Source organism: Salvelinus alpinus, chromosome 5, assembly GCF_045679555.1.
Source record: "Salvelinus alpinus chromosome 5, SLU_Salpinus.1, whole genome shotgun sequence".
In the NCBI taxonomy this organism is placed as follows: Eukaryota; Metazoa; Chordata; class Actinopteri; order Salmoniformes; family Salmonidae; genus Salvelinus; species Salvelinus alpinus.
Window position 1 is genome coordinate 53335751 of NC_092090.1, and position 25490 is coordinate 53361240.

The 25490-nt window shown below is 44.2% G+C and overlaps 2 protein-coding genes across 5 annotated transcripts in view; one reads left to right on the plus strand and one right to left on the minus strand.

Annotated features, from left to right (window-relative positions):
• Positions 1–25490, minus strand: part of LOC139576319 (zinc finger MIZ domain-containing protein 2-like) — a 77782-nt gene extending 52292 nt beyond the window's left edge. Inside the window, exon 1 of one of the 4 annotated variants that reach the window (XM_071402271.1) lies at positions 25470–25490. The gene's annotated coding sequence lies outside the window, so the exon portion shown is untranslated. Of the gene's footprint in view, positions 1–20904; positions 21003–22626; positions 23163–25469 lie in introns of those variants that run through there. The other 3 variants (XM_071402268.1, XM_071402272.1, XM_071402270.1) reach the window with 3 other exon arrangements.
• LOC139575309 (general transcription factor II-I repeat domain-containing protein 2A-like) lies at positions 16861–18294 on the plus strand. Its single transcript, XM_071400255.1, has one exon. It carries the CDS (start codon positions 16861–16863, stop codon positions 18292–18294), a length of 1434 nt encoding a protein of 477 aa, XP_071256356.1.

Consider the following 25490-nt stretch of genomic DNA (forward strand, 5'->3'; position numbering starts at 1 on the left):
GCAGGACCTGGTCAATGACCTGAAGAGAGCTGGGACCACAGTCTCAAAGAAAACCATTAGTAACACACTACGCCGTCATGGATTAAAATCCTGCAGCGCACGCAAGGTCCCTCTGCTCAAGCCAGCGCATGTCCAGGACCGTCTGAAGTTTGCCAATGACCATCTGGATGATCCAGAGGAGGAATGGGAGAAGGTCATGTGGTCTGATGAGACAAAAATATAGCTTTTTGGTCTAAACTCCACTCGCCGTGTTTGGAGGAAGAAGAAGGATGAGTACAACCCCAAGAACACCATCTCAACCGTGAAGCATGGAGGTGGAAACATCATTCTTTGGGGATGCTTTTCTGCAAAGGGGACAGGGCGACTGCACCGTATTGAGGGGAGGATGGATGGGGCCATTTATCGCGAGATCTTGGCCAACAACCTCCTTCCCTCAGTAAGAGCATTGAAGATGGGTCGTGGCTGGGTCTTCCAGCATGACAACGACCCGAAACACACAGCCAGGGCAACGAAGGAGTGGCTCCGTAAGAAGCATCTCAAGGTCCTGGAGTGGCCTAGCCAGTCTCCAGACCTGAACCCAATATAAAATCTTTGGAGGGAGCTGAAAGTCCGTATTGCCCAGCGACAGCCCCCAAACCTGAAGGATCTGGAGAAGGTCTGTATGGAGGAGTGGGCCAAAATCCCTGCTGCAGTGTGTGCAAACCTGGTCAAGAACTACAGGAAATGTATGATCTCTGTAATTGCAAACAAAGGTTTCTGTACCAAATATTAAGTTCTGCTTTTCTGATGTATCAAATACTTATTTCATGCAATAAAATGCAAATTAATTACTTAAAAATCATACAATGTGATTTTCTGGATATTTGTTTTAGATTCTGTCTCTCACAGTTGAAGTGTACCTATGATAAAAATTACAGACCTCTACATGCTTTGTAAGTAGGAAAACCTGCAAAATCGGCAGTGTATCAAATACTTGTTCTCCCCACTGTAGGTACGTGGTTGCAAAGGGCATCAGGGTGTTAATAGCGCGATTTGCCAAGGCAGGATACTCTGAGCGCAGCCCAATCAAGAAATCTGGCAGTGGCTTCTGATTAAATTCAATTTTCACAGAACCGCTTGTTGCAATTTCAATGAGGCTCTCCTGTTCAGATATCGGTAAGTGGACTGGAGGCAGGGCATGAAAGGGATAACGAATCCAGTTGTTTGCACACCCAACTCACTCAGGTGCTTCGCTATATGTGTTCCAAGATGGCGTAGCAGTCGGACGTGTGTTTTGTCTTGTCCCGTGTAAATAATCGTTTTCCTCGTTTTTTCCGTTTATATTTTAATCTCACTTTCCATCTACGGACTGAATGTACTCTCCTGCAACCCCCAACACCCAATGTGGTACGGATCTGCTATTTTTATACTTTAGAACCGGAACCCCCATCAGAAGCTAGCCAGCTAACTAACTACTAGCTAGTTATCAGTTAGTCACTGCTAGTGGTCTTTACCGTTAACTCGGACACCAGCCAGCCTCAGCTTGGTCAATACATGCCAGTCTGCACAGCGCGATATCAACCCAGAGAATATCGGACTGCTTTTTCTCTACCAAATCTCCAGATTACTACCGCAAGCTCTGGACCTTTACACCGGATCAGATAGCTAGCTGCAATCTGAGTGGCTACTCCTGGCTAACGTCTCTGTCCCGAAGCAAGCAACAGTTAGCCTTGAGCTAGCCTCGAGCTAGGCCAATCTCCCGGCTAGCCGAAGAGGTCCTCCGGCTAATTCTTGTGCTACAATACATATTTTGCCAATTGGCCTGGACCTTTTTTTGCCGACACAGAGCCCTGCCAATCCATCACAACTGGTCTAAATCAGCTACAAGCTAATTTAGCCATTTTTTGCCGCTGCTAGCAGCTTTTACCTTCTGCACAGACACCAGCCCTGTTATTAGCCTGGATATTACTCACCAATTTACCAGCATCGGACTGTCTCTCGACAACAACGCCGGATTCCTGCCGTAATCCCTGAGCCACTACTTCTGATCCTCACAGCTAGCTTGCAGCTAGCGCAGCTAGCGCCACTGCCACGAAGCTAGCACCAGTTAGCAAACACAATTCTACAATTCACAACCTCTCTTTCGCCATCCGGCTTGGATTCTCTGTCGACACGACCACGTCTGGTCTGCAGACGTATACCCCACCCGCTGTGCCCTCAACCGGCCTCCGTCTGAGCAGACCCCCTCCGTCTGAGCAGACCACCCCCCGGGCTACTAACTTTAAACGCCGCGTGCTAGCTTAGTGGAGGCCTCCCTGCTCCATCTACGGCTGCCCCCTGGACACTATGATCACTTGGCTACATAGCTGATGCCTGCTTGACTGTCCATTAATTGACGGTACTCCATTCTGTTTATTTGTGTTTTATCTGCCGGCTCTGTGCTTTAACTCAGGATCTGTGTGTAGTTAATCCGACCCTCTCTGCCTAGTCGTCGCCATTTTTACCTGTTGTTGCTGTGTTAGACTAGCACCCTGTTATTGCTGCTGTTATCTTACCTGTTGTTTTAGCTAGCTCTCCCAATCAAGACCTGCAATCACTTTATGCCTTATTGTATGTCTCTCTCAAATATCAATATGCATTGCATACTGTTGTTCAGGCTAGTTATCATTATCATTGTTTTGGTTTGCAATGGACCCCGTAGTTCCACTCTCCGTACCTCTGATACCTCCTTTGTCCCACCCCCCACACATGCGGTGACCTCACCCATTGAGACCAGCATGTCCAGAGATACAACCTCTCTTATCATCACCCAGTGCCTGGGCTTGCCTCCGCTGTACCCGTGCCCCACCATACCCCTGTCTGCACATTATGCCCAGAATCTATTCTACCACGCCCATAAATCTGCTCCTTTTATTCTTTGTCCCCAACGCTCTAGGCGACCAGTTTTGATAGCCTTTAGCCGCACCCTCATCCTACTACTCCTCTGTTCCTCGGGTGATGTGGAGGTAAACCCAGGCCCTGCATGTCCCCAGTCACCCTCATTTGTTGACTTCTGTGATCGAAAAAGCCTTGGCCTCATGCATGTCAACATCAGAAGCCTCCTCCCTAAGTTTGCCTTACTCACCGCTTTAGCACACTCTGCCAACCCTGATGTCCTTGCCGTGTCCGAATCCTGGCTTAGGAAGGCCACCAAAAATTCTGGGATTTCCATACCCAACTATAACACTTTCCGTCAAGATAGAACTGCCAAAGGGGGAGGAGTTGCAATCTACTGCAGAGATAGCCTGCAAAGTTCTGTCATACTTTCCAGGTCTATGCCCAAACAGTTCGAACTTCTAATTTTAAAAATTAATCTCTCCAGAAATAAGTCTCTCACTGTTGCCGCCTGCTACCGACCCCCCTCAGCTCCCAGCTGTGCCCTGGACACCATCTGTGAATTGATCGCTCCCCATCTAGCTTCAGAGTTTGTTCTGTTAGGTGACCTAAACTGGGATATGCTTAACACCCCGGCAGTCCTACAATCCAAGCTTGATGCCCTCAATCTCACACAAATCATCAAGGAACCCACCAGGTACAACCCTAAATCCGTAAACATGGGCACCCTAATAGACATTATCCTGACCAACCTGCCCTCCAAATACACCTCTGCTGTCTTCAATCAAGATCTCAGCGATCACTGCCTCATTGCCTGTATCCGCCACGGGTCCGCGGTCAAACGACCACCCCTCATCACTGTCAAACGCTCCCTAAAACACTTCTGCGAGCAGGCCTTTCTAATCGACCTGGCCCGGGTACCCTGGAAGGATATTGACCTCATCCCGTCAGTTGAGGATGCCTGGTCATTCTTTAAAAGTTACTTCCTCACCATATTAGACAAGCATGCTCCGTTCAAAAAATGCAGAACCAAGAACAGATATAGCCCTTGGTTCACTCCAGACCTGACTGCCCTCGACCAGCACAAAAACATCCTGTGGCGAACTGCAATAGCATCGAAGAGCCCCCGCGATATGCAACTGTTCAGGGAAGTCAGGAACCAATACACGCAGTCAGTCTAACTCCAAAAAGTTCTGGGATACTGTAAAGTCCATGGAAAACAAGAGCACCTCCTCCCAGCTGCCCACTGCACTGAGGCTAGGTAACACGGTCACCACTGATAAGTCCGTGATAATCGAAAACTTCAACAAACATTTCTCAATGGCTGGCCATGCCTTCCTCCTGGCGACTCCAACCTTGGCCAACAGCCCCGCCCCCCCCCGCTGCTACTCGCCCAAGCCTCCCCAGCTTCTCCTTTACCCATATCCAGATAGCAGATGTTCTGAAAGAGCTGGAAAACCTGGACCCATACAAATCAGCTGGGCTTGACAATCTGGACCCCCTATTTCTGAAACTGTCCGCCGCCATTGTCGCACCCCCTATTACCAGCCTGTTCAACCTCTCCTTCGTATCATCTGAGATCCCCAAGGATTGGAAAGCTGCCGCGGTCATCCCCCTCTTCAAAGGGGGAGACACCCTGGACCCAAACTGTTACAGACCTATATCCATCCTGCCCTGCCTATCTAAGGTCTTCGAAAGCCAAGTCAACAAACAGATCACTGACCATCTCGAATCCCACCGTACCTTCTCCGCTGTGCAATCCGGTTTCCGAGCCGGTCACGGGTGCACCTCAGCCACGCTCAAGGTACTAAACGATATCATAACCGCCATCGATAAAAGACATTACTGTGCAGCCGTCTTCATCGACCTGGCCAAGGCTTTCGACTCTGTCAATCACCATATTCTTATCGGCAGACTCAGTAGCCTCGGTTTTTCTAATGACTGCCTTGCCTGGTTCACCAACTACTTTGCAGACAGAGTTCAGTGTGTCAAATCGGAGGGCATGTTGTCCGGTCCTCTGGCAGTCTCTATGGGGGTACCACAGGGTTCAATTCTCGGGCCGACTCTTTTCTCTGTATACATCAATGATGTTGCTCTTGCTGCGGGCGATTCCCTGATCCACCTCTACGCAGACGACACCATTCTATATACTTCCGGCCCTTCCTTGGACACTGTGCTATCTAACCTCCAAACGAGCTTCAATGCCATACAACACTCCTTCCGTGGCCTCCAACTGCTCTTAAACGCTAGTAAAACCAAATGCATGCTTTTCAACCGTTCGCTGCCTGCACCCGCACGCCCGACTAGCATCACCACCCTGGACGGTTCCGACCTAGAATATGTGGACATCTATAAGTACCTAGGTGTCTGGCTAGACTGCAAACTCTCCTTCCAGACTCATATCAAACATCTCCAATCCAAAATCAAATCAAGAATCGGCTTTCTATTCCGCAACAAAGCCTCCTTCACTCACGCCGCCAAACTTACCCTAGTAAAACTGACTATCCTACCGATCCTCGACTTCGGCGATGTCATCTACAAAATAGCTTCCAATACTCTACTCAGCAAACTGGATGCAGTTTATCACAGTGCCATTCGTTTTGTTACTAAAGCACCTTATACGACCCACCACTGCGACCTGTATGCCCTAGTCGGCTGGCCCTCGCTACATGTTCGTCGTCAGACCCACTGGCTCCAGGTCATCTACAAGGCTATGCTAGGTAAAGTGCCGCCTTATCTCAGTTCACTGGTCACGATGGCTACACCCACCCGCAGCACGCGCTCCAGCAGGTGTATCTCACTGATCATCCCTAAAGCCAAAACCTCATTTGGACGCCTTTCCTTCCAGTTCTCTGCTGCCTGCGACTGGAACGAATTGCAAAAATCTCTGAAGTTGGAGACTTTTATCTCCCTCAACAACTTTAAAAATCTGCTATCCGAGCAGCTAACCGATCGCTGCAGCTGTACATAGTCCATCTGTAAACTACCCACCCAATTTACCTACCTCACCCCCCATACTGCTTTTATTTATTTACTTTTCTGCTCTTTTGCACACCAGTATCTCTTCTTGCACATGATCATCTGATGATTTATCACTCCAGTGTTAATCTGCTAAATTGTAATTATTCGATTTATTGCCTACCTCATGCCGTTTGCACACATTGTATATAGATTCTCTTTTTTTTCTACCATGTTATTGACTTGTTTATTGTTTACTCCATGTGTAACTCTGTGTTGTCTGTTCACACTGCTATGCTTTATCTTGGCCAGGTCGCAGTTGCAAATGAGAACTTGTTCTCAACTAGCCTACCTGGTTAAATAAAGGTGAAAAAAAAAAAAAAAAAAAAAATATCACATTTGACATTGTCCGTAAACTTGAGTTCATTTGCAGACAAAAAAAAACAAACATACAATGACGGAAAGACCTGTGTGTTGTCCTTGTTCATACAGACAGAAAATAACTCCAACTTCTTAATCATAACCTCAATATTGGCTCACACACTGAATAGAAACTCAGCAAAAAAGAAACGTCCCTTTTTCAGGAACCTGTCTTTAAAAGATCATTCGTAAAAATCAAAATAACTTCACATATCTTCACTGTAAAGGGTTTAAACACTGTTTCCCATGCGTGATCAATGAACCATAAACAATTAATGAATATGCACCTGCGTAGGAGTTTCTGAATGTACTTGAGTGGCCCATCCAGGGCCTGGACTTGAACCTGATCTAAAATCTCTGGAGACCTGAAAATAGCTGTGCACTGACACTTCTTATTCAACCTGACAGAGCTTGAGAGGATCTGCAGAGAATGGGAGAAACTCCCCAATACAGGTGTGCCAAGCATGTAGTGTCATACCCAAGAAGACTCAATGCTGTAATCGCTGCAAAAATGTCTTAAAACCTGTTTGTGCTTCGTCATTATGTGGTATTGTGTGTAGATTGATGAGGATTTTTTTTAGTTAATGAATTTTAGAATAAGTCTGTAAGGTAACAAAATGTGGAAAAATTCAAGGGTTCTGAATACACTGTATATTCTTTACAAATCAATGGATACATATCATTAATTTATAAGTCCAAAAATGGATGTAGCAACTGCTGATTGACCCTTGAAGATTTGAATGTCTATTTCAGACTCGGGCTCCCGAGTGGCGCAGCAGTCTAAGGCACTGCATCTCAGTGCAAGAGAAGTCATTACAGTCACTGCTTACTTTATTTCTTAACTGACTTGCCTAGTTTTCATTTTTTTTTTATAAACATCCATAACTGTAGTTTTTTTCCTCTCTAAAGTAATAATTCAAAATTATTGTTTTTCTATTCAGCAAAGACTTTCCTTTGAAATGGCAAACAATGTTTTGACCTAAGACTTACAAACTGAGACTTTTAATAATATGTTCAGTCACTCAAAAATCAAATTTCATGTTGCATCCATAATGCGTCTTATATGCTTTATTTCTCCAACATGCCAATATTTAAAAGTCTGCTTTTTGGGGTAAACACTACTATAGACCCACGCATCAAAAGTTGTATTTATATTTTGTTTGTCCATTCTGTGAGACATGAAAGTTGTGATTTTGTGTGCAAATGTAATGTCCATAACACTGGAATCGCCCATAATCAACAGGGGCAATTGGTTTTCGCCGCCGGCCGTGCCCTCTCTCTCCAAATGAGTGTGAGTGAATGTGAAACTGTTGGCTCTGGCTCCAACTGTGGGTCAATCCCAAATGGCACTCTAGTGGGCTCTGGTCAAAAGTAGTGTATTATATAGGGTATAGGGTGCCATTTGGGGAGCATCCACTATGCTGAGCACATCTGCAAGGCTGACTGAGTCACTCTACCCAGCTAAGGGACCAGGGGAGTGCAGATGCTTTTACACAAACTACAGAATCAACAAAATTACTGGTGCAGCATACTCAAAAAGACCCCCCTCCTCTCATTCTCACTCACTAGTACTGTATCTGGCTGGCTGCCTGGCAGTGAGCTCTTGAAGACACGGTCATTACAGGCCACCTTCACAGGTAGAGAAGAGGTAGAGAGGCTGGCATCTAGCAAGCAATCAGCGCACTACTTTGACAACAAAACTAAATGTACATACCGATAAACCAAACTCACATGCATAAAGCTTAGGCTAAAACATAATTTTTTTAAACAAATGAAATGTTTAAGGTAAAAATATAGGTGTATGGCATAATGTCACAATGATAAGCATGCAATTGTCTCTACATCACATGAGATGTTTAACAAGGAAATTAGTTAGCTGGAGAGACAAAATGTCCCCCAGCCCCCCCCAAATACCAGGTCAAAGATTGAGTGATGTCAGCAGAACATGCAGTACTTATGGGAATTTATTTAGAGAAGGGCAAGTTAACAACAACCACCTTCACCACAGAAAATGCTTTAGTTACAACTCATTACTCGAGGAAGTCATCAGAATCATAAAGCCATATGGGAATGCCAACAACACGTAATTGGGTGACAAGGCAGCAAGACTTTGCCATTGCCCCCCCCCCCAAAATAAAATATAGACCTTCATATAAATGAAGAAAAACTGTGGTCATTAGTTTACAGTTCGGTGTATTTGAACTGGTATGCCCAGTCATCACAGTGCACATATTCCTCTCTGTATAAACTTGGGCAGAGAGCGGTTGTGCTGTGCCGGCCCTGCTCTCTTTCTCTTCCCTGCTGCACCGTGACTCACCCTGCACAGTCACTGGCCCCTTCCTGCTTCGAAGTGAAAAAACAGCTTGACTGCTGACTGATCGGCACCGACAGGAGCAACTCATTGGGAGTTGGCTGCACACACGCACACACAGACACTGGCTGCCTGGGACCCTGTCAAAGTGTGTGTGGTGTGTGGGAGGGGGGGGGCTCGGCAACAAAGCGAGCGGTCCCTCATTCAGAACACATACAAAGACACTTCTCTAGTGAGACATGGGAACATGTATCACTTCAGAGTTAATACTGTTAACAGCCTTTGTGTGTTATGACTTGGGAGGTACGGACCATCAATAAAGCGTGGCTCTCTTCAGTGTCTGTTAAATCAGTCCTGATGGACCATCCACTCCATTGCAGGCCAACTGGAATTTATGTCATCCAACCTGTAGCTGCACACATGCTCTGAGGGAGGGAGGTATTTGCAGACGCCGTAAGTGCAAATGTTTCACACTCACAGGAAGGTCTTGGACTGGGACTTGATACAATGTTCAAATAACAACATTGGTGTATCAGACACCTACGTGAGCGAGTGTGTTCATAGTAATAGTATAAAATGTAGCTACTCCTTGGCTTGGTCATGATTCTTGGTCAACAAGGCATCAGCTTGAAAACACTTGTAGTTCCTAGGGGAAACCTCAAACCCCCTACCCATTTGAATACACACACAGCAGAGAACCCTCCCAATTCCCAACCCGCAGATCAGTCATATCAACTGGTGTTTACAAGCTTTATTTTTAGTTAAGCCCTCAGTCATTCACCACCGCCAATGTTTCTGAACATAGAGAGGATGTACAGTCATGGCCAAAAGTTTTGAGAATGACACAAATATTAATTTTCAAAGTCTGCTGCCTCAGTTTGTATGATGGCAATTTGCATATACTCCAGAATGTTATGAAGAGTGATCAGGTGAATTGCAATTAATTGCAAAGTCCCTCTTTGCCATGCAAATGAACTGAATCCCCCAAAAACATTTCCACTGCATTTCAGCCCTGCCACAAAAGGACCAGCTGACATTATGTCAGTGATTCTCTCTCACAGGTGTGAGTGTTGACGAGGACAAGGCTGGAGATCACTCTGTCATGCTGATTGAGTTCGAATAACAGACTGGAAGCTTCAAAAGGAGGGTGGTGCTTGGAATCATTGTTCTTCCTCTGTCAACCATGGTTACCTGCAAGGAAACATGTGCCATCATCATTGCTTTGCACAAAAAGAGCTTCACAGGCAAGGATATTAATGCAAGTAAGATTGCACCTAAATCAACCATTCATTGGATCATCAAGAACTTCAAGGAGAGAGGTTCAATTGTTGTGAAGAAGGCTTCAGTGCGCCCAAGAAAGTCCAGCAAACGCCAGGATCGTCTCCTAAAGTTGATTCAGCTGCGGGATCGGGGCACCACCAGTACAGAGCTTGCTCAGGAATGGCAGCAGGCAGGTGTGAGTGCATCTACACGCACAGTGAGGCGAAGACTTTGAGAATGGCCTGGTGTCAAGAAGGGCAGCAAAGAAGACACTTCTCTCCAGGAAAAACATCAGGGACAGACTGATATTCTGCAAAAGGTACAGGGATTGGACTGCTGAGGACTGGGGTAAAGTCATTTTCTCTGATGAATCCCCTTTTCGATTGTTTGGGGCATCCGGAAAAGAGCTTGTCCGGAGAAGACAAGGTGAGCGCTACCATCAGTCCTGTGTCATGCCAACAGTAAAGCATCCTGAGACCATTCATGTGTGGGGTTGCTTCTCAGCCAAGGGAGTGGGTTCACTCACAATTTTGCCTAAGAACACAGCCATGAATAAAGAATGGTACCAACACATCCTCTGAGAGCAACTTCTCCCAACCATCCAGGAACAGTTTGGTGACGAACAATGCCTTTTCCAGCATGATGGAGCACCTTGCCATAAGGCAAAAGTGATAACTAAGTGGCTCGGGGAACAAAACATAGATATTTTGGGTTCATGGCCAGGAAACTCCCCAGACCTTAATCCCATTGAGAACTTGTGGTCAATCCTCAAGAGGCGTGTGGACAAACAAAAACCCACAAATTCTGACAAACTCCAAGCATTGATTATGCAAGAATGGGCTGCCATCAGTCAGGATGTGGCCCAGAATTTAATTGACAGCATGCCAGGGCGGATTGCAGAGGTCTTGAAAAAGAAGGGCCAACACTGCAAATATTGACTCTTTGCATCAACTTCATGTAATTGTCAATAAAAGCCTTTGACACTTATGAAATGCTTGTAATTTTACTTTAGTATTCCATAGTAACATCTGACAAAAATATCTAAAGACACTGAAGCAGCAAACTTTGTGGAAATTAATATTTGTGTCATTCTCAAAACTTTTGGCCACGACAGTACACAAACAAAAGTGATTCAAAAGACCTTGCAAAGCTGTACAAAGCTGATTAATCTTATTGAATTATATGATAGAGATGAAGGGGGACAGAGAGTGAAGAACAAAGGACAAAAAGTGTCTCTATCTGGAGGGCTGCTTTCCCGCAGGTCCTGGCAAGGGCAGCTGTGGCTGAACTAGCCGAATCCGTTAATTTGAAGGGGTGTCCACATACTCTTGGTCATGTAGTGTATACTAGGCGCACTTGATCTCACATGGCCAACTAGAAGAGGACAGGTAGGCTACTGAAGTTGACGCAGCATATTTTGAGTGTGTGTGAATAATGCAATAAAGACCAAATCACATTTAATTATAAAGTCCTTCTTACATCAGCTGATCTCAAAGTGCTGTACAGAAACCCAGCCTAAAACCCCAAACAACAAGCAATGCAGGTGTAGAAGCACGGTGGCTAGGAAAAACTCCCTAGAAAGGCCAGAACCTAGGAAGAAACCTAGAGTGGAACCAGGCTATGAGGGGTGGCCAGTCCTCTTCTGGCTGTGCCGGGTGGAGATTATAACAGAACATGGCCAAGATGTTCAAATGTTCATAGATTACCAGCAGGGTCAAATAATAATAATAATCACAGTGGTTGTAGAGGGTGCTATCAAATTTCTGCCTTGCTAGAGGTGCCCCGGTCAACTGTAAGTGCTGTTATTGTAAAGTGGAAATGTCTAGGAGCAACAACGGCTCAGCCGCGAAGTGGTAGGCCACACAAGTTCACAGAACGGGACCGCCGAGTGCTGAAGCGTGTAGCACATAAAAATCTGTCCTCTGTTGCAACTCACTACCGAGTTCCAAACTGCCTCGAAGAAACGACGGCACAATAACTGTTCGTCGGGAGCTTCATGAAATGGGTTTCCATGGCCCAGCAGCTGCACACGAGCCTAATCAGCGGAAACAGTGGCTCAGTGGAAACGCATTCGCTGGAGTGATGAATCACTCTTCACCATCTAGCAGTCAGACGGACTAATCTGGGTTTAGCGGATACCAGGAGAACGCTACCTGCCCCAATGCATAGTGCCAACTGTAAAATGTGGTGGAGGATGAATAATGGTCCAGGGCTGTTTTTCATGGTTCGGGCTAGGCCCCTTAGTTCTAGTGAGGGAAATCTTAACGCTACAATATACAATGGCATTCTAGACAATTCTGTGCTTCCAACATTGTGGCAACAGTTTGGTGAAGGCCCTTTCCTGTTTCAGCATGACAATGCCCCCCGTGCACAAATCTGTACAGAAATGGTTTGTCGAGATCAGTGTGGAAGAAATTGACTGGCCTGCACAGAGCCCTGACCTCAACCCCATTGAACACCTTTGGGATGAATTGGAACGCCAACTATGAGCCAGGCCTAATCGTCTAACATCAGTGCCCGACCTCACTAATGCTTGTGGCTGAATGGAAGCAAGTCCACGCAGCAATGTTCCAACATCTAGTGGAAAGCCTTACCAGAAGAGTGGAGGCTGTTATAGCAGCAAGGGGGGGGGGGGGGGGATGTTCGACAAGCAGGTGTTCACATACATTTGGTTATGTAGTGTATATATTTTCCTGGAGGGTCGCCATCCATTTGCATTTCAGAGAGGTCAGATTTTCTCCATGTAACCCTTATTATGAATAAAGTTCACCCCCTTACAAGCAAAAACTCCAACAGGAAGTACCAGTGATCCGCTCAATACGGAAGTGGTCCGATGATGCTAAGCTAAAGGACTGTTTTGCTAGAACAGACTGGAATATGTTCTAGGATTCATCCGATAATAGACACGTTCACCACATCAGTCACCGGCTTCATTAATAAGTGCATCGAGAACAACCAACCAGAAGCCATAAATTACAGGCACCATCCACACTGAGCGAAAGGCTAGAGCTGCAGCTTTCAAGGTAGCGGGAGCCACGCTCATTGAAATCCGCTACGACATCTGACGAGCCATCAAACGGTCAAAAGTCAATACAGGATTAAGATTGAATCCTACTACGCTGGCTCTGATGCTCGTCAGATGTGTCAGGGCTTGAGAGCAACATCTGTTCCGGGTGACTGTGTGATCTTGCATTCTTTAGCTGATGTGAGTAAGACCATCAAACTGGTTAACATTCACAAGGCCGCGGGGTCAGACGGATTAACAAGACTCGTACTCAGAGCATGCACTGACCAGCTGGCAAGTGTCTTCACTGACATTTCACACTTCAATGCACAGTTGGTACAATCTCTATTGCACTCCACTCTGCATTTTCCCACCTGGACAAGAGGAACACCTACACAAGATCCCTGTTCATTGACCATAGCTCAGCACCATATTGCCCTCCAAGCTCATCACTAAGCTCAGAACCCTGGGACTGAACACCTCCCTCTGCAACTGGATCCTGGACTTCCTGAAGGGCCGCCCCCAGGTGGTGAGGGTAGGCAACAACACCCACCAAGCAGACCCTCAACACGTTGGCCCCTCAAGGGTGCGTGCCTAGTACTCCCTGTTCACCCATGACTGCACACGTCTCCAACATCATTAAGTTGGCTGATGACACGGTGGTTGGCCTGATCACCAACAATGAGACACCCTATAGGGAGGAGGTCAGTGACCTGGCGGTGTGGTGCCAGGACAACAACCTCTCCCTCAGCAAGACAAAAGGAGCGGATTGTGGACTACAGGAAACAGAGGGCCGAGCACACCCCTATCTACATCGACGGGGCTGTAGTGGAGTGAGTCGAGAGCTTCAAGTTCCTTGGTCCACATTACTAAGGAATTATCATGGTCCACACACAGCAACACAGTCGTGAAGAAGGCACGACAATGCCCCTTCCCCCTCAAGGCTGAAATAATTTGGCCCTCATATCCGCAAAAAGTTCAACAGCTGAACCATTTAGAGCACCTTGACTGGCTGCATCACCGCTTGGTATGGCAACTAGAGGTCAACCGAATAATTAGGGCCGATTTCAAGTTTTCATAACAAATCGGTAATCTGCGTTTTTGGACGCCGATTACATTGCACTCCACGAGGAGACTGCGTGACAGGCTGACCACCTGTTACGCGAGTGCAGCAAAGAGCCAAGGTTAGTTGCTAGCTAGCATTAAACTTATCTTATAAAAAACAATACATCTTAACATAATCACTAGTTAACTACACATGGTTGATGATATTACTAATTTATCTAGCTTGTCCTGCGTTGCATATAAATCGATGCGGTGCCTGTTAATTTATCATCGAATCACAGCCTACGTCGCCAAATGGGTGATGATTTAACAAGCCCATCCGCACTGTGTACCTAACCATAAACATCAATGCCTTTCTTAAAATCAATACAGAAGTATATATTTTTAAACCTGCATATTTAGTTAATATTGCCTGCTAACATGAATTTATTTTAACTAGAGAAATTGTGTCACTTCTCTTGCGTTCTGTGCAAGCAGAGTCAGGGTATATGCAGCAGTTTGGGCTGCCTGGCTCGTTGCGAACTGTGTGAAGACCATTTCTTCCTAACAAAGACCGTAATTAATTTCCCAGAATTGTACATAATTATGACATAACATTGAAGGTTGTGCAATGTAACAGCAATATTTAGACTTAGGGATGCCACCTGTTAGATGAAATACGGAACGGTACGGAATATTGAAGACTCATGTTAAAAGGAACCACCAGCTTTCATATGTTCTCATGTTCTGAGCAAAGAACTTAAACATTAGCTTTTTTACATGGCAAATATTGCACTTTTACTTTCTTCTCCAACACTATGTTTTTGCATTATTTAAACCAAATTGAAAATGTTTCATTATTTATTTGAGACTAAATTGATTTTATTAAGTATAAAAAAAAAAATTAAAAAAAAAGTGGGCATCCCGGGTGGCGCAGTGGTCTAGGGCACTGCATCGCAGCGCTAGCTGTGCCACCAGAGACTCTGGGTTCGCGCCCAGGCTCTGTCGCAGCCGGCCGCGACCGGGAGGTCCGTGGGGCGACGCACAATTGGCCTAGCATCGTCCGGGTTAGGCCGGTAGGGATATCCTTGTCTCATCGCGCACCAGTGACTCCTGTGGCGGACCGGGCGCAGTGCGCGCTAACCAAGGTAGCTAAGTGCACGGTGTTTCCTCCGACACATTGGTGCGGCTGGCTTCCGGGTTGGAGACGCGCTGTGTTAAGAAGCAGTGCGGCTTGGTTGGGTTGTGTTTCGGAGGACGCATGGCTTTCGACCTTCATCTCTCCCGAGCCCGTACGGGAGTTGTAGCGATGAGACAAGATAGTAATTACTAACAATTGGATACCACGAAAGTGGGGAGAAAAGGGGGTAAAAAATTGATTTTAAAAAAAAAATACAAAATTTCATTCAGTATTGTTGTAATTGTCATTATTACAAATATATATATAAACATCGGCTGATTAATCGGTATTGGCTTTTTTTGGTCCTCCAATAATCGGTATCGGCGTTGAAAAATCATAATCGGTCGACCTCTAATGGCAACTGTTTGCAAGGTGCTACAGAGGGTAGTGTGTATGGCTCAGTACATCACTGGGGCCGAGGCTCCCTGCCATCCAGGACCTCTATACCAGGCGGTGTCAGAGAAAGGCCCTAAAAATTGCCAGAAACTACAGCCACCCAAGTTATAGACTGTTCTCACTGCTACCACACGGCAAACAGTACCGATGCACCAAGTCTGGAACCAACAGGACCCTGAACAACATCTACCCCCAAGCCATAAGACTGCTAAATAGTTAATCCAGGTAGCTATTGGTTAACTATTTAACTATTTGCATTGATCCTTTTTGCACTAACTATTTTGACTTATTGCATATGATGCTGCTACTGTTTATACATCCTGTTGCCTATTCACTTTATCCCTACCTATATTGACATAGCAACCTCAATTTCCTCATACCCCTGCACAACTTGGGTATCAGTACCAAGTAGATATCGTTATTCTTTGTGTATTTATTCCTTGTGTTATTATTTCTTGATTATTTCCCCTCTCTCCGCATTGTTGGAAAGGGCCCGTAAGCATTTCACTGTTAGTCTACACCTGTTGTTTAGGAAGCATGTCACAAATAAAAATGTGATTGCTTGATTGTCGTGCTCAGCGTGTGGAATTTGTGGGTCGCCATCAAAATAAGTGCCTAATTGAAATTGATGCAAACCGATACAAAATGGAATCATGGCGTATTTGGACTAGATAATGATAAACAAGGTTGGAATGTTGTTACATATTTTAAAATGAAATACAATTATTAATTTGTTTGACAATAAACAGAATAATTTTTTTGGGGGGGGCGTGCGTATTAGACTGCATAATTGCATTGGGGGCACACTCTAACCCAGACATGGGCAAACTACGGCCCGCGGGCCACATACGGCCCGTTAGGCTTTTTAATCCGGCCCGCCGAACTTGTCCAAATTATAGTAAAAACCTCATTTTTTTCCCCTTTCCCTGCAATGCCCACGTTTCCCCAATAGATGGCGCACTCAAAACACATTGACCGTTGTTGGAGTGGCGCGTATTTCTCTTTATTTCACTTTAATTTTCACTTCGTTTCACGTCACCATTAAGCCCTTCTGTGAAAATGAGCGGACCAAAGAGAAGGAAAGTGGACAGCGAATGCCGAGTGTTTAATAAGGAGTGGACAACAAAATACTTCTTCACTGAAGTCCGATCAACGGCTGTATGTCTGATATGCCAAGAAGCTGTTGCGGTTTTCAAAGAGTACAATATCAGCCGTCACTTTGCCACGAAGCATGCAAACTATGCTAGCAAGCAGTCAACACAAGAACGGGCGGCTACTGCTCAGAGGTTGGCAGCTAATTTACAGAGTCAACAGAACTTTTTTCACCGACAAACTGCAATTCAAGAGTCAAGTACCAAGGCAAGTTATTTGCTGGCATTCAAATTAGCAAAGGCTAGCAAGCCTTTCTCCGAAGGCGAGTTTTTGAAAGAGTGCATGGTAGAGACAGCAGGTCTCTTGTGTCCGGAGAGCAAAGCCAAGTTTGAAAAAATCAGTTTAGCACGCAGGACAGTGACTCGCCGCGTGGAACTGATTGACGAAGATATAGTCAGCGAGTTAAACAAAAAGGCGGAGTCCTTTAAGTTATATTCACTAGCACTGGATGAAAGTAACGACATAAAAGACACTGCTCAGCTCCTAATTTTTATCCGAGGGATTAACGACAGTTTTGAGATAACGGAGGAGCTTTTGAGCATGGAATCACTGAAAGGGAAAACGCGAGGAGAGGACTTATATGAACAGGTGTCTGCTGTCATCGAGAGAATGAAGCTACCTTGGAGTAAACTTGCCAATGTCACCACGGATGGATCGCCAAATTTAACTGGAAAAAACATCGGGCTGCTGAAAAGAATCCAGGATAAAGTGAAAGAAGAAAACCCTGACCAGGATGTTATTTTACTTCACTGCATCATTCATCAGGAGTCTCTGTGTAAGTCTGTATTGCAGCTTAATCACGTCGTGGATCCAGTTGTAAAACTTGTTAACTTCATACGAGCAAGGGGACTTAATCATCGTCAGTTCATTACGTTCCTGGAAGAAACTAATGCGGATCACCAGGACCTACTTTACCACTCTCGCGTCCGCTGGTTAAGTTTGGGGAAAGTGTTTCAACGAGTCTGGGAGCTCAAAGACGAGATTCGCTCATTTTTTAATTTAATGGGGAAATCCGAAGAATTCCCCGAGCTGAGCGACACAAACTGGCTTTGTGACTTTGCGTTTGCTGTGGACATATTTTCACACATGAATGAGCTGAACGTGAAGCTACAGGGGAAAGATCAGTTTGCGCACGACATGTACACAAATGTGAGAGCCTTCAAATCCAAGCTGGTTTTATTCTCCAGGCAAATGTCAAACAAATCTTTCGCACATTTCCCCACACTAGCCGTGCAGAAAGAGGCCGCCCGAAATGCGAAGAAATACTGCAAATCACTGGACGATCTGCACAGAGAATTTTGCCGTCGGTTCTGTGATTTTGAAAAAATTGACAAGTCACTTCAACTGGTGTCCTGTCCCCTGTCACAAGACCCCGAATCAGCACCGCAGGAGCTGCAATTGGAACTGATCGATCTTCAGTCTGACTCCGTCTCAAAGGAGAAGTTCAAGTCTCTTAAACTGAATGACTTTTACGCTTCACTTAACGAGACCGCGTTTCCAAACCTCCGGAGGACGGCGCAGAAGATGCTGGTGTTGTTTGGCTCGACCTACGTGTGTGAGCAGACGTTTAGCGTCATGAAAATCAACAAAGCCCATCACAGATCCAAGTTAACTGACCAACACCTCAGATCTGTCCTGAGAATTGCCACAACAAAACTAACTCCAGACTTTGATGCACTGGCAAAAAAGGGAGACCAACAACACTGTTCCCACTGAAATGGTGAGTTTTTCTGCTGTGTTATGAAAAAATGCATATGGAAAGTTTGGAAGTGCGTCTTTTAATTAAGAGCAATGCGCATTTACGCACAGCAGCGGTACAGTAGCTTTATTAACACGCCGCACATCGCTCTTAATTTAAATTTAAATTTTCAGCTGCAGGTAGGATATTTAATACAGCCTATGTCTGTGTGCTTGGCAACGATACACGTGTACTGTTTGCGCGTGAAGGCGAGGGCGTCCGTGGCGAGTTTGTAGAGCGCGCGGTCAGGACAATCCATCCATGATTTTGCGGAGTTTAACACAAGTAGATATTATTGAGCTTGAGTATTTCGTTGTGTAATAATATGTTTTGAATGTTGAAAGTGATTCCATTTTTCAATAAATGTTGATTTCTTTAACTTTGCACCTTCGATTGAAACTTATTAAAAACAGACGCAATCTTGATAAATCACAGTGCGTATGTTATTTTAATCTATTTACATTTCCTCATCCCGGTATCTGCGAAATAGTATGTAAATGCCATATCTTGCATATTCCTTGAGACAAATTTATTAACTGATAAGGGCTATTTTTCACATTTGAAAGACAGTTAATAAATTGGGTTGTAGTGTTCTTACTGTGCTATGAGGTTTGCACACACTACATTTAATGCTTTAGTATATCCGGCCCAAACACTCCCTCCAAATGCTCCTGGCCCGGCCCCTCTGTCAAATTTTAGAACCCATTGTGGCCCGCGAGTCAAAAAGTTTGCCCACCCCTGCTCTAACCTATGTATTGTGCACCCATGAAATTGGATATCGGCCTGCTCAGTGACATCCACTAAACACAGCCATGTAGAGTTTACACAAATATTAGCGTATTTGCTCTTACTGCAGGACTCTCAAACCACTGAAATTAGCCACACTAGCTCTCAATGTTCAATACACATAGTAGTTTAGTTTATTAATTTAACCATTTTACAAACATGCACACATAAAACTTGAAAAAGACACACATGCACATGGGTAAAACCATTGAGGATAGTGGATAATCATTATTTTGGCTAGCTTCACATAGGTAGGGACAAGCGATTACCAGGGCCAAGTCCAGCAGGAGGAGAGACAACATTTGCCAACGTTCAAACAGAAATGTATTATGTATAATAAACATGCCCCTGATTCTAAGGAATCGTGTCAGTTATATTCCTGGCATTTCTATCTCCAACATGCCAAAGCGTTTTTGTACTGAACACAGTAGTGGTACATGGATAACATCACCGGGGAAGCCAATCCAGAAAGATTTGCCAGATTTGCCATATTACAACTAGATGTTGACCGATTAATCGGCATGGCCGATGCAGCCCTCTCCCGAGGACTGTAGGTGCTCGTTCTCCGTGGCTGACGTCCTCACTTGCTCCAACATGTCCATCATTTTTCCTATACCCAAAAAAGCAAAGGTAACTGAACTAAATGACTATTGCCCTGTAGTACTCACTTCTGTCATTATGAAGTGCTTTGAGAGGCTGGTTAAGGATCATATCACCTCCACCTTACCTGACACCCTAGACACATATCAATTTGCATACATCCCCAATAGATCCACAGACAATGCAATCGCCATCACACTGCTCACTGCATCTGGACAAGAGGAATACCTATGTAAGATCGCTGTTCATTGACTACAGCTCAGCCTTCAACACCATAGTACCCTCCTAGCTCGTGGCCCTTTGTCTGAACCCCAACCTGTGCAACTGGGTCCTGGACTTCCCGACAGGCCGCCCCCAACAACACCTCTAATACACTGATCCTCAACGCAGGGGCCCCAGAAGTGTGCATGCTCAGCGCTCTCCTGTACTCCCTGTTCACCCATGACTGGGTGGCCACGCACAACTCCAACTCGATCATCAAGTTTGCAGACTACACAGCAATAGTAGGCCTTATTACCAACAATGACGAGACAGCCTACAGGGAGGAGGTGAAGGCCCTGGCAGAGTGGTGCCTCAACGTCAACAAAATGAACAAGCTGATCATGGACTTCAGGAGAGAGCAGAGGGAGCATGTCCCCATCCACATCGATGGGTCCGCAGTGAGAAGCTTCAAGTTCCTTGGCATACACATCACTGAAAATCTGAAATGGTCCACCCACACAGACAGTGTGGTGAAGGCGGCGCAATAGCGCCTCTTCAATCTCAGGTGGCTGAAGAAATTCAGCTTGGCCCCTAAGACCCTCACAAACTTTTACAGATGCACCATTGAGAGCATCACCGCCTGGTATGGCAACTGCACCGCCCACAACCGCAGGGCTCTCCAGAGGGGGGTCTCCCCAACACATTACTGGGGCACACTGTCCACCCTCCAGGACACCTACAGCACCCAATTCCAATAAAATTGTATTTAATTAAATATATAGCCTATAGCAGGGGGTCTGCAACCTTTGTCATATGAGTGACAATTTACAATTTAATAAAATCTGAGTGCCAGTTATGATTTTAACATAAGCATTGTGGGCTATTCAACTGTGCCCAGAAAATGCCTAACTGCCCACAAACTGCATTACCTACTTCTAGCTGGCTACTAGACAGAGACGCTGTCCATTCAGCCACACCCCACAGTGCTCCACTATGCCTACCTGTATCAAGGCACTTTCCATTTAGTGGTGCTGAATCACAGGTGCGGCCTTAATGTGTAGATTTTTCTTAATTCCTTGGTCGAGTTTGTTTGTCTTTATGCGTCCTTGTTGATTGCAGGCCTAAGTAATTCCTTTGACGTATGCCTTTTATTTCAATGCATGTGTAGGGTCTATCTGACATAGTTTGAATTCGCAGTCAGCTGTTTTATGCTCAGGTTACTTTCACATTGATGTTTGTATTTGATAGCGTGTAATATGCATCTATTTCATGTTGCGCTGTTCCACAAGTAGGCTAAATTAGTCAATGTAGCCTATGTATTATGAGGTTGAGTAGTACATTGTACACACCATTCCACAGACCTTTAAACCTAATATAGTGGTGATAATGTATTGGGAGGAACATTTTTATTTTTTTGCGGTTCTCCAAATAGCCTTTTAGAGTTAAAAATGTGTGTGGAAGTACAGTAAATTAGCTTCAACTGGTGGGTGTATTTCTACACCCTAGGTTTAGATTAACTGATGCCACTGAAAACTCAAGTCATAATTCCACAAGCCTCTCGTTCACATGTCCTTCGCCATAAGGGGTTTATTGGAGCTGTCATCTGTGACAGACTTGTAAGTGTGCTTTAAACAATCTACATGTGTTGTTTGCTAGGCATACAAATGAGATCCTTTTTGATACAGTTGAAACGAGGTGTATTTGTGGTGGCCGCAACCGGACTAGATTGTGAACGACACTTGGTGGAATGCATCGCTTGACTGCCGTGAGTGATTCGCACAATAGCCTATCGTTCGCAAACTGCAGCACCCAAACGATTCGTTCTCGAGTTCGTTGAACAGAGGCTGTGTGTATGTGTTGGTTCTACAAAGCGGTGTCCATCATACCATTCAATAAATGAATTGCATTCATTGTTGCACCATGCGATCACTGATCCGTTCTAAACATGCAAATAGACAGTTGATGTTCGCAATACGTCTCCAGCAGGTCAAACGAACGACAAAAATGAACCGAGTCACTCGGAATCATGACTAAAAAAAAACGAATCTTGCGCGAACTGCACATCACTAGCTACTTCTCATCTGAACGAACGATGAAGACAACAAAAATTCGCTAACGTTAGCAAAGCTGACCAATGTCGCCCCCCATTCGTAAACAAACACTACTATCGTTATCTTATTCATATTGTAGTGGTACAGTTACGTTATATTTAAACCACAATGATTGGGAAAAATATAAATTGAAGACATTTTGAATGCGGTATAAATAAAGGCAACTGTCAGTGTGACAGTGTTTACGAAATGGTTGCTAGCCAGCTAACATTAGCTAACACTTAGACGAATTTGGATATTTTACGAGACAGTAGTTCAATGCCAAGACAAAATCGTAACTACGTAGCCTACTTACGTTAACCTTACTTTCCTATTTATATGACGAAACGATTGACTAACATGCGAATAATGGCTTGGGCCATTTGTGGCTAACAAGCTAACTCTGTGCTCTGCTAGTTAGTAAACAACTCTGATGTAACAAATATCCTGTACCAAAATGTAGCTCGTTAGTTGGCAAAAGTCAATGATGTGGCAGTACAGTGCTACCACTAGCTATAGGTTTTATAGCTAACTAACTAGATGATGGGTTAGCCTGCTCGCTGTTAAGCTACATGCTAGCTAACGTTAGCTTTAAGTGACAATGGAGTGAAGTGGCTGCTGGTGCTGACTTACCTTGCAACTTCAACTGCCCGGGGTTGGTCTGCGTGGCTGCAGTCTGAGCTCCGCGGCAGTAATGCGCAAACCCGTTTTCTGGATGCTTGGGACCCGGTTTCACTAAGATAAATTGTACTGACAAAATAACGTAGCTAGCTATCTAACGTTAGCTTTTAGGACAAGTTGCTACTGTAACTAACTCACGTTAAATGTCGAAAGGTTGTCCAGGCTCGTCTATCTAGGAAACTTGTTTAGGCTAACGTTACTTAACCAGCTAACGTTAACTAGCTACCCTCCGCAGCGCTCGGCACCATCAGTGCTATTTCAATAAAGTACAGCTTTAATTCAATTCATTTTAAAACAGTGTAGCATTGTCCGTCACCCACGCGTTCTACTTTGTTGGATAACCCTGCCCTACCCTCTCAATAATGTCGCTAACTGGCCTGAAAACTGAGGGCAGCCTGGTCTGCTTGCCTGCTGTATTGAAGGGCTGCACTTTCCTTGGCTCTGTTCTCTACTAACGTTACAGTGCGAATTCTAGCCACCACAGTTCAGCCAGCTAGCTAACAAGCTGCTTCCTTCTGTTGCACAATGGGCTGGTGTAATTTATGCATGAGATCAAGGACTTCTATGACCACACTGTAATATAGTCTGATTAATCAGGCTGTAGTACACAGGTAAATCATTTGTATAGAAAGCCTAAACGAATGCTTCCAAAATCGTGTAAATGTAAACTATGTACTTTTACAAGCCATAATGTATAATGAAATTACATTTAAACTCTGTTGCTTCAACTGCTCGATTTTTTGGGGACAAAATATCCATAGGAAAGTATTGTTTTTTCTGATTAAAAAAATATATTTTAGTCTAATGTTGGATATTCAGTTCTCATCAATACTGTTGAACCAAGCATGCCATGACATTGAACATTTTATATTCTGAATGAAGAACAATCAACACTGTTTTTGTGGGAATTTTTGATTTTTCTGAAAATTGAAATCCGAATAAAACATTTTAGAAAATGAAAAATTCACCAAAGAAAACGGGTTGACTGTTCCCCATCCTCCCGATTCAGAATATACAATTATCATGGCATCCTTGGTTCAATAGCTATTCATGAGACAAAACTGAATATCCAATATAAAACTAATTTTACCTAGGTGCAGAACTGTACTGCTCTCTGAAAAGTCAGGTAAACAATACTTTCTTGTGCATACTTTGTCTTAAATTTCGAGCAGATGAAGGACAAACCGGTATAGTAAGTTTAAATGTAATTGTATTCAATATTCTTGCTCGTAAGTAACATTTACAAGATTTTGCAGGCATTAGTTTCAGGCTGTGTGTATTACAGCCTAAATAATCAGACTAGTTGTAATTGATAAGTATGTATAACAATATTAATAACAATAATACATGATCTAATGAATTAATAATAATTAATGAAATAATAGTTGTCATCTACCTGAATTGTAATTTTACAGATGGAAATGGAGAGCAGTCAATTAATTATTTTAGAACTGCATCAGATTCAGAATTTATTTCTGACAATAAGGTCCTGAGTCATTCTGAATAAGAGTGTCTGTCTGCTAAATGATATATTTGCCATATGGGCTGAAATATAAGTGGTAGTCGGTCAAAGAGAATCAACCTCTTCCAACTTCAGATTATAGTGTCATACACTGTTTTTGTACTGTAGTATAAATGTAATGTACCCAGAACATATGTTGCAATGACTCCTGTTGACATGAGCTGACAGCAAGTTGTCTGCTTATCAGTCTATATACAAAAAAAGGATCTAAAGCAGACCACAGGAGTCCCTCTGCATAGAGATATTTTGCACATGATTAGTCATAGCATAGGATTTTTTTTGTCATAGCTGCTATCCCCATACGTTCATTCAAGGTCTATATGACTTTGATAAATATGTGTTGTCCTGCTCTGTAAATCCCTATCTTTACAGTAGTCCCTCTTGAGATTTGGAGGACTCATTATTTCAGCAAAGTCTGGAGCAACAATAGGTGTAATTACTGTGTGATTCACTGCTACCACCGTAAACGATCTAAGCCCGTGAGGTAATAATGTGGTGCTCTTCTCATCATGAATCAGCATGCAAGTGAGCTTATGGAAATACAGTTTGTTTCTGTTTTTAGAGGAACATACCAGCACATGGAGATAAGTTCATAATAATATGTTGCCAAACAATAGTTTCCTTGAAAGGGAGTCTTAAAGAAACAATACATAATAAGTTCCTTATCAATTGCTTATGACTATGAAAATGTTAATTACATTATAATGGATCTGTTTGCAGCTAATTCTAACACTGTTAAAAGATTAAAGAAACTAAATGTGGGCAGTCATGCACAAACATTTTTGGGACAACTTGTAGTCTTTTACAATTGATAACAAGTAGACCTACATTCTAGTCTGTGGAATGTAACATTTTTGTAGTTCTCCCCTCGAGGGCTTCTAGGTCTCCTCGCCTGTGACTGTCACAGCATACCATCAGAGTTAACCCGTAGTTGTGCTGAGCCTTGGGGATAGGCTGTAGAGAGATGAACAATTGATCTGGCCTTGATGAGCCCTCACGGTTTAGTGCCAAGTGTAGCATTCTTTAGCCAAAGTGCATGAGGGCATCTATTCAGCATGTTCGCTCTCTCACACCAGGAAAACCGGTCAGCTGATCACACTGGATACAAGGAGCTCAAAAGGATGGCTTATAGATGATCACACAGAGTACGAAAAATACATGTTTAGGAAAGCTTTTTCAGGTTTAAAAATAAATGTACACCTTGCTCCAATAGAGCAAATATGTCTCCAGGAAACGAATCTGTCCACATTGTTTTTCCGAGTTAAATGCTTACCTAATTGAAGGTCCAGCCTTT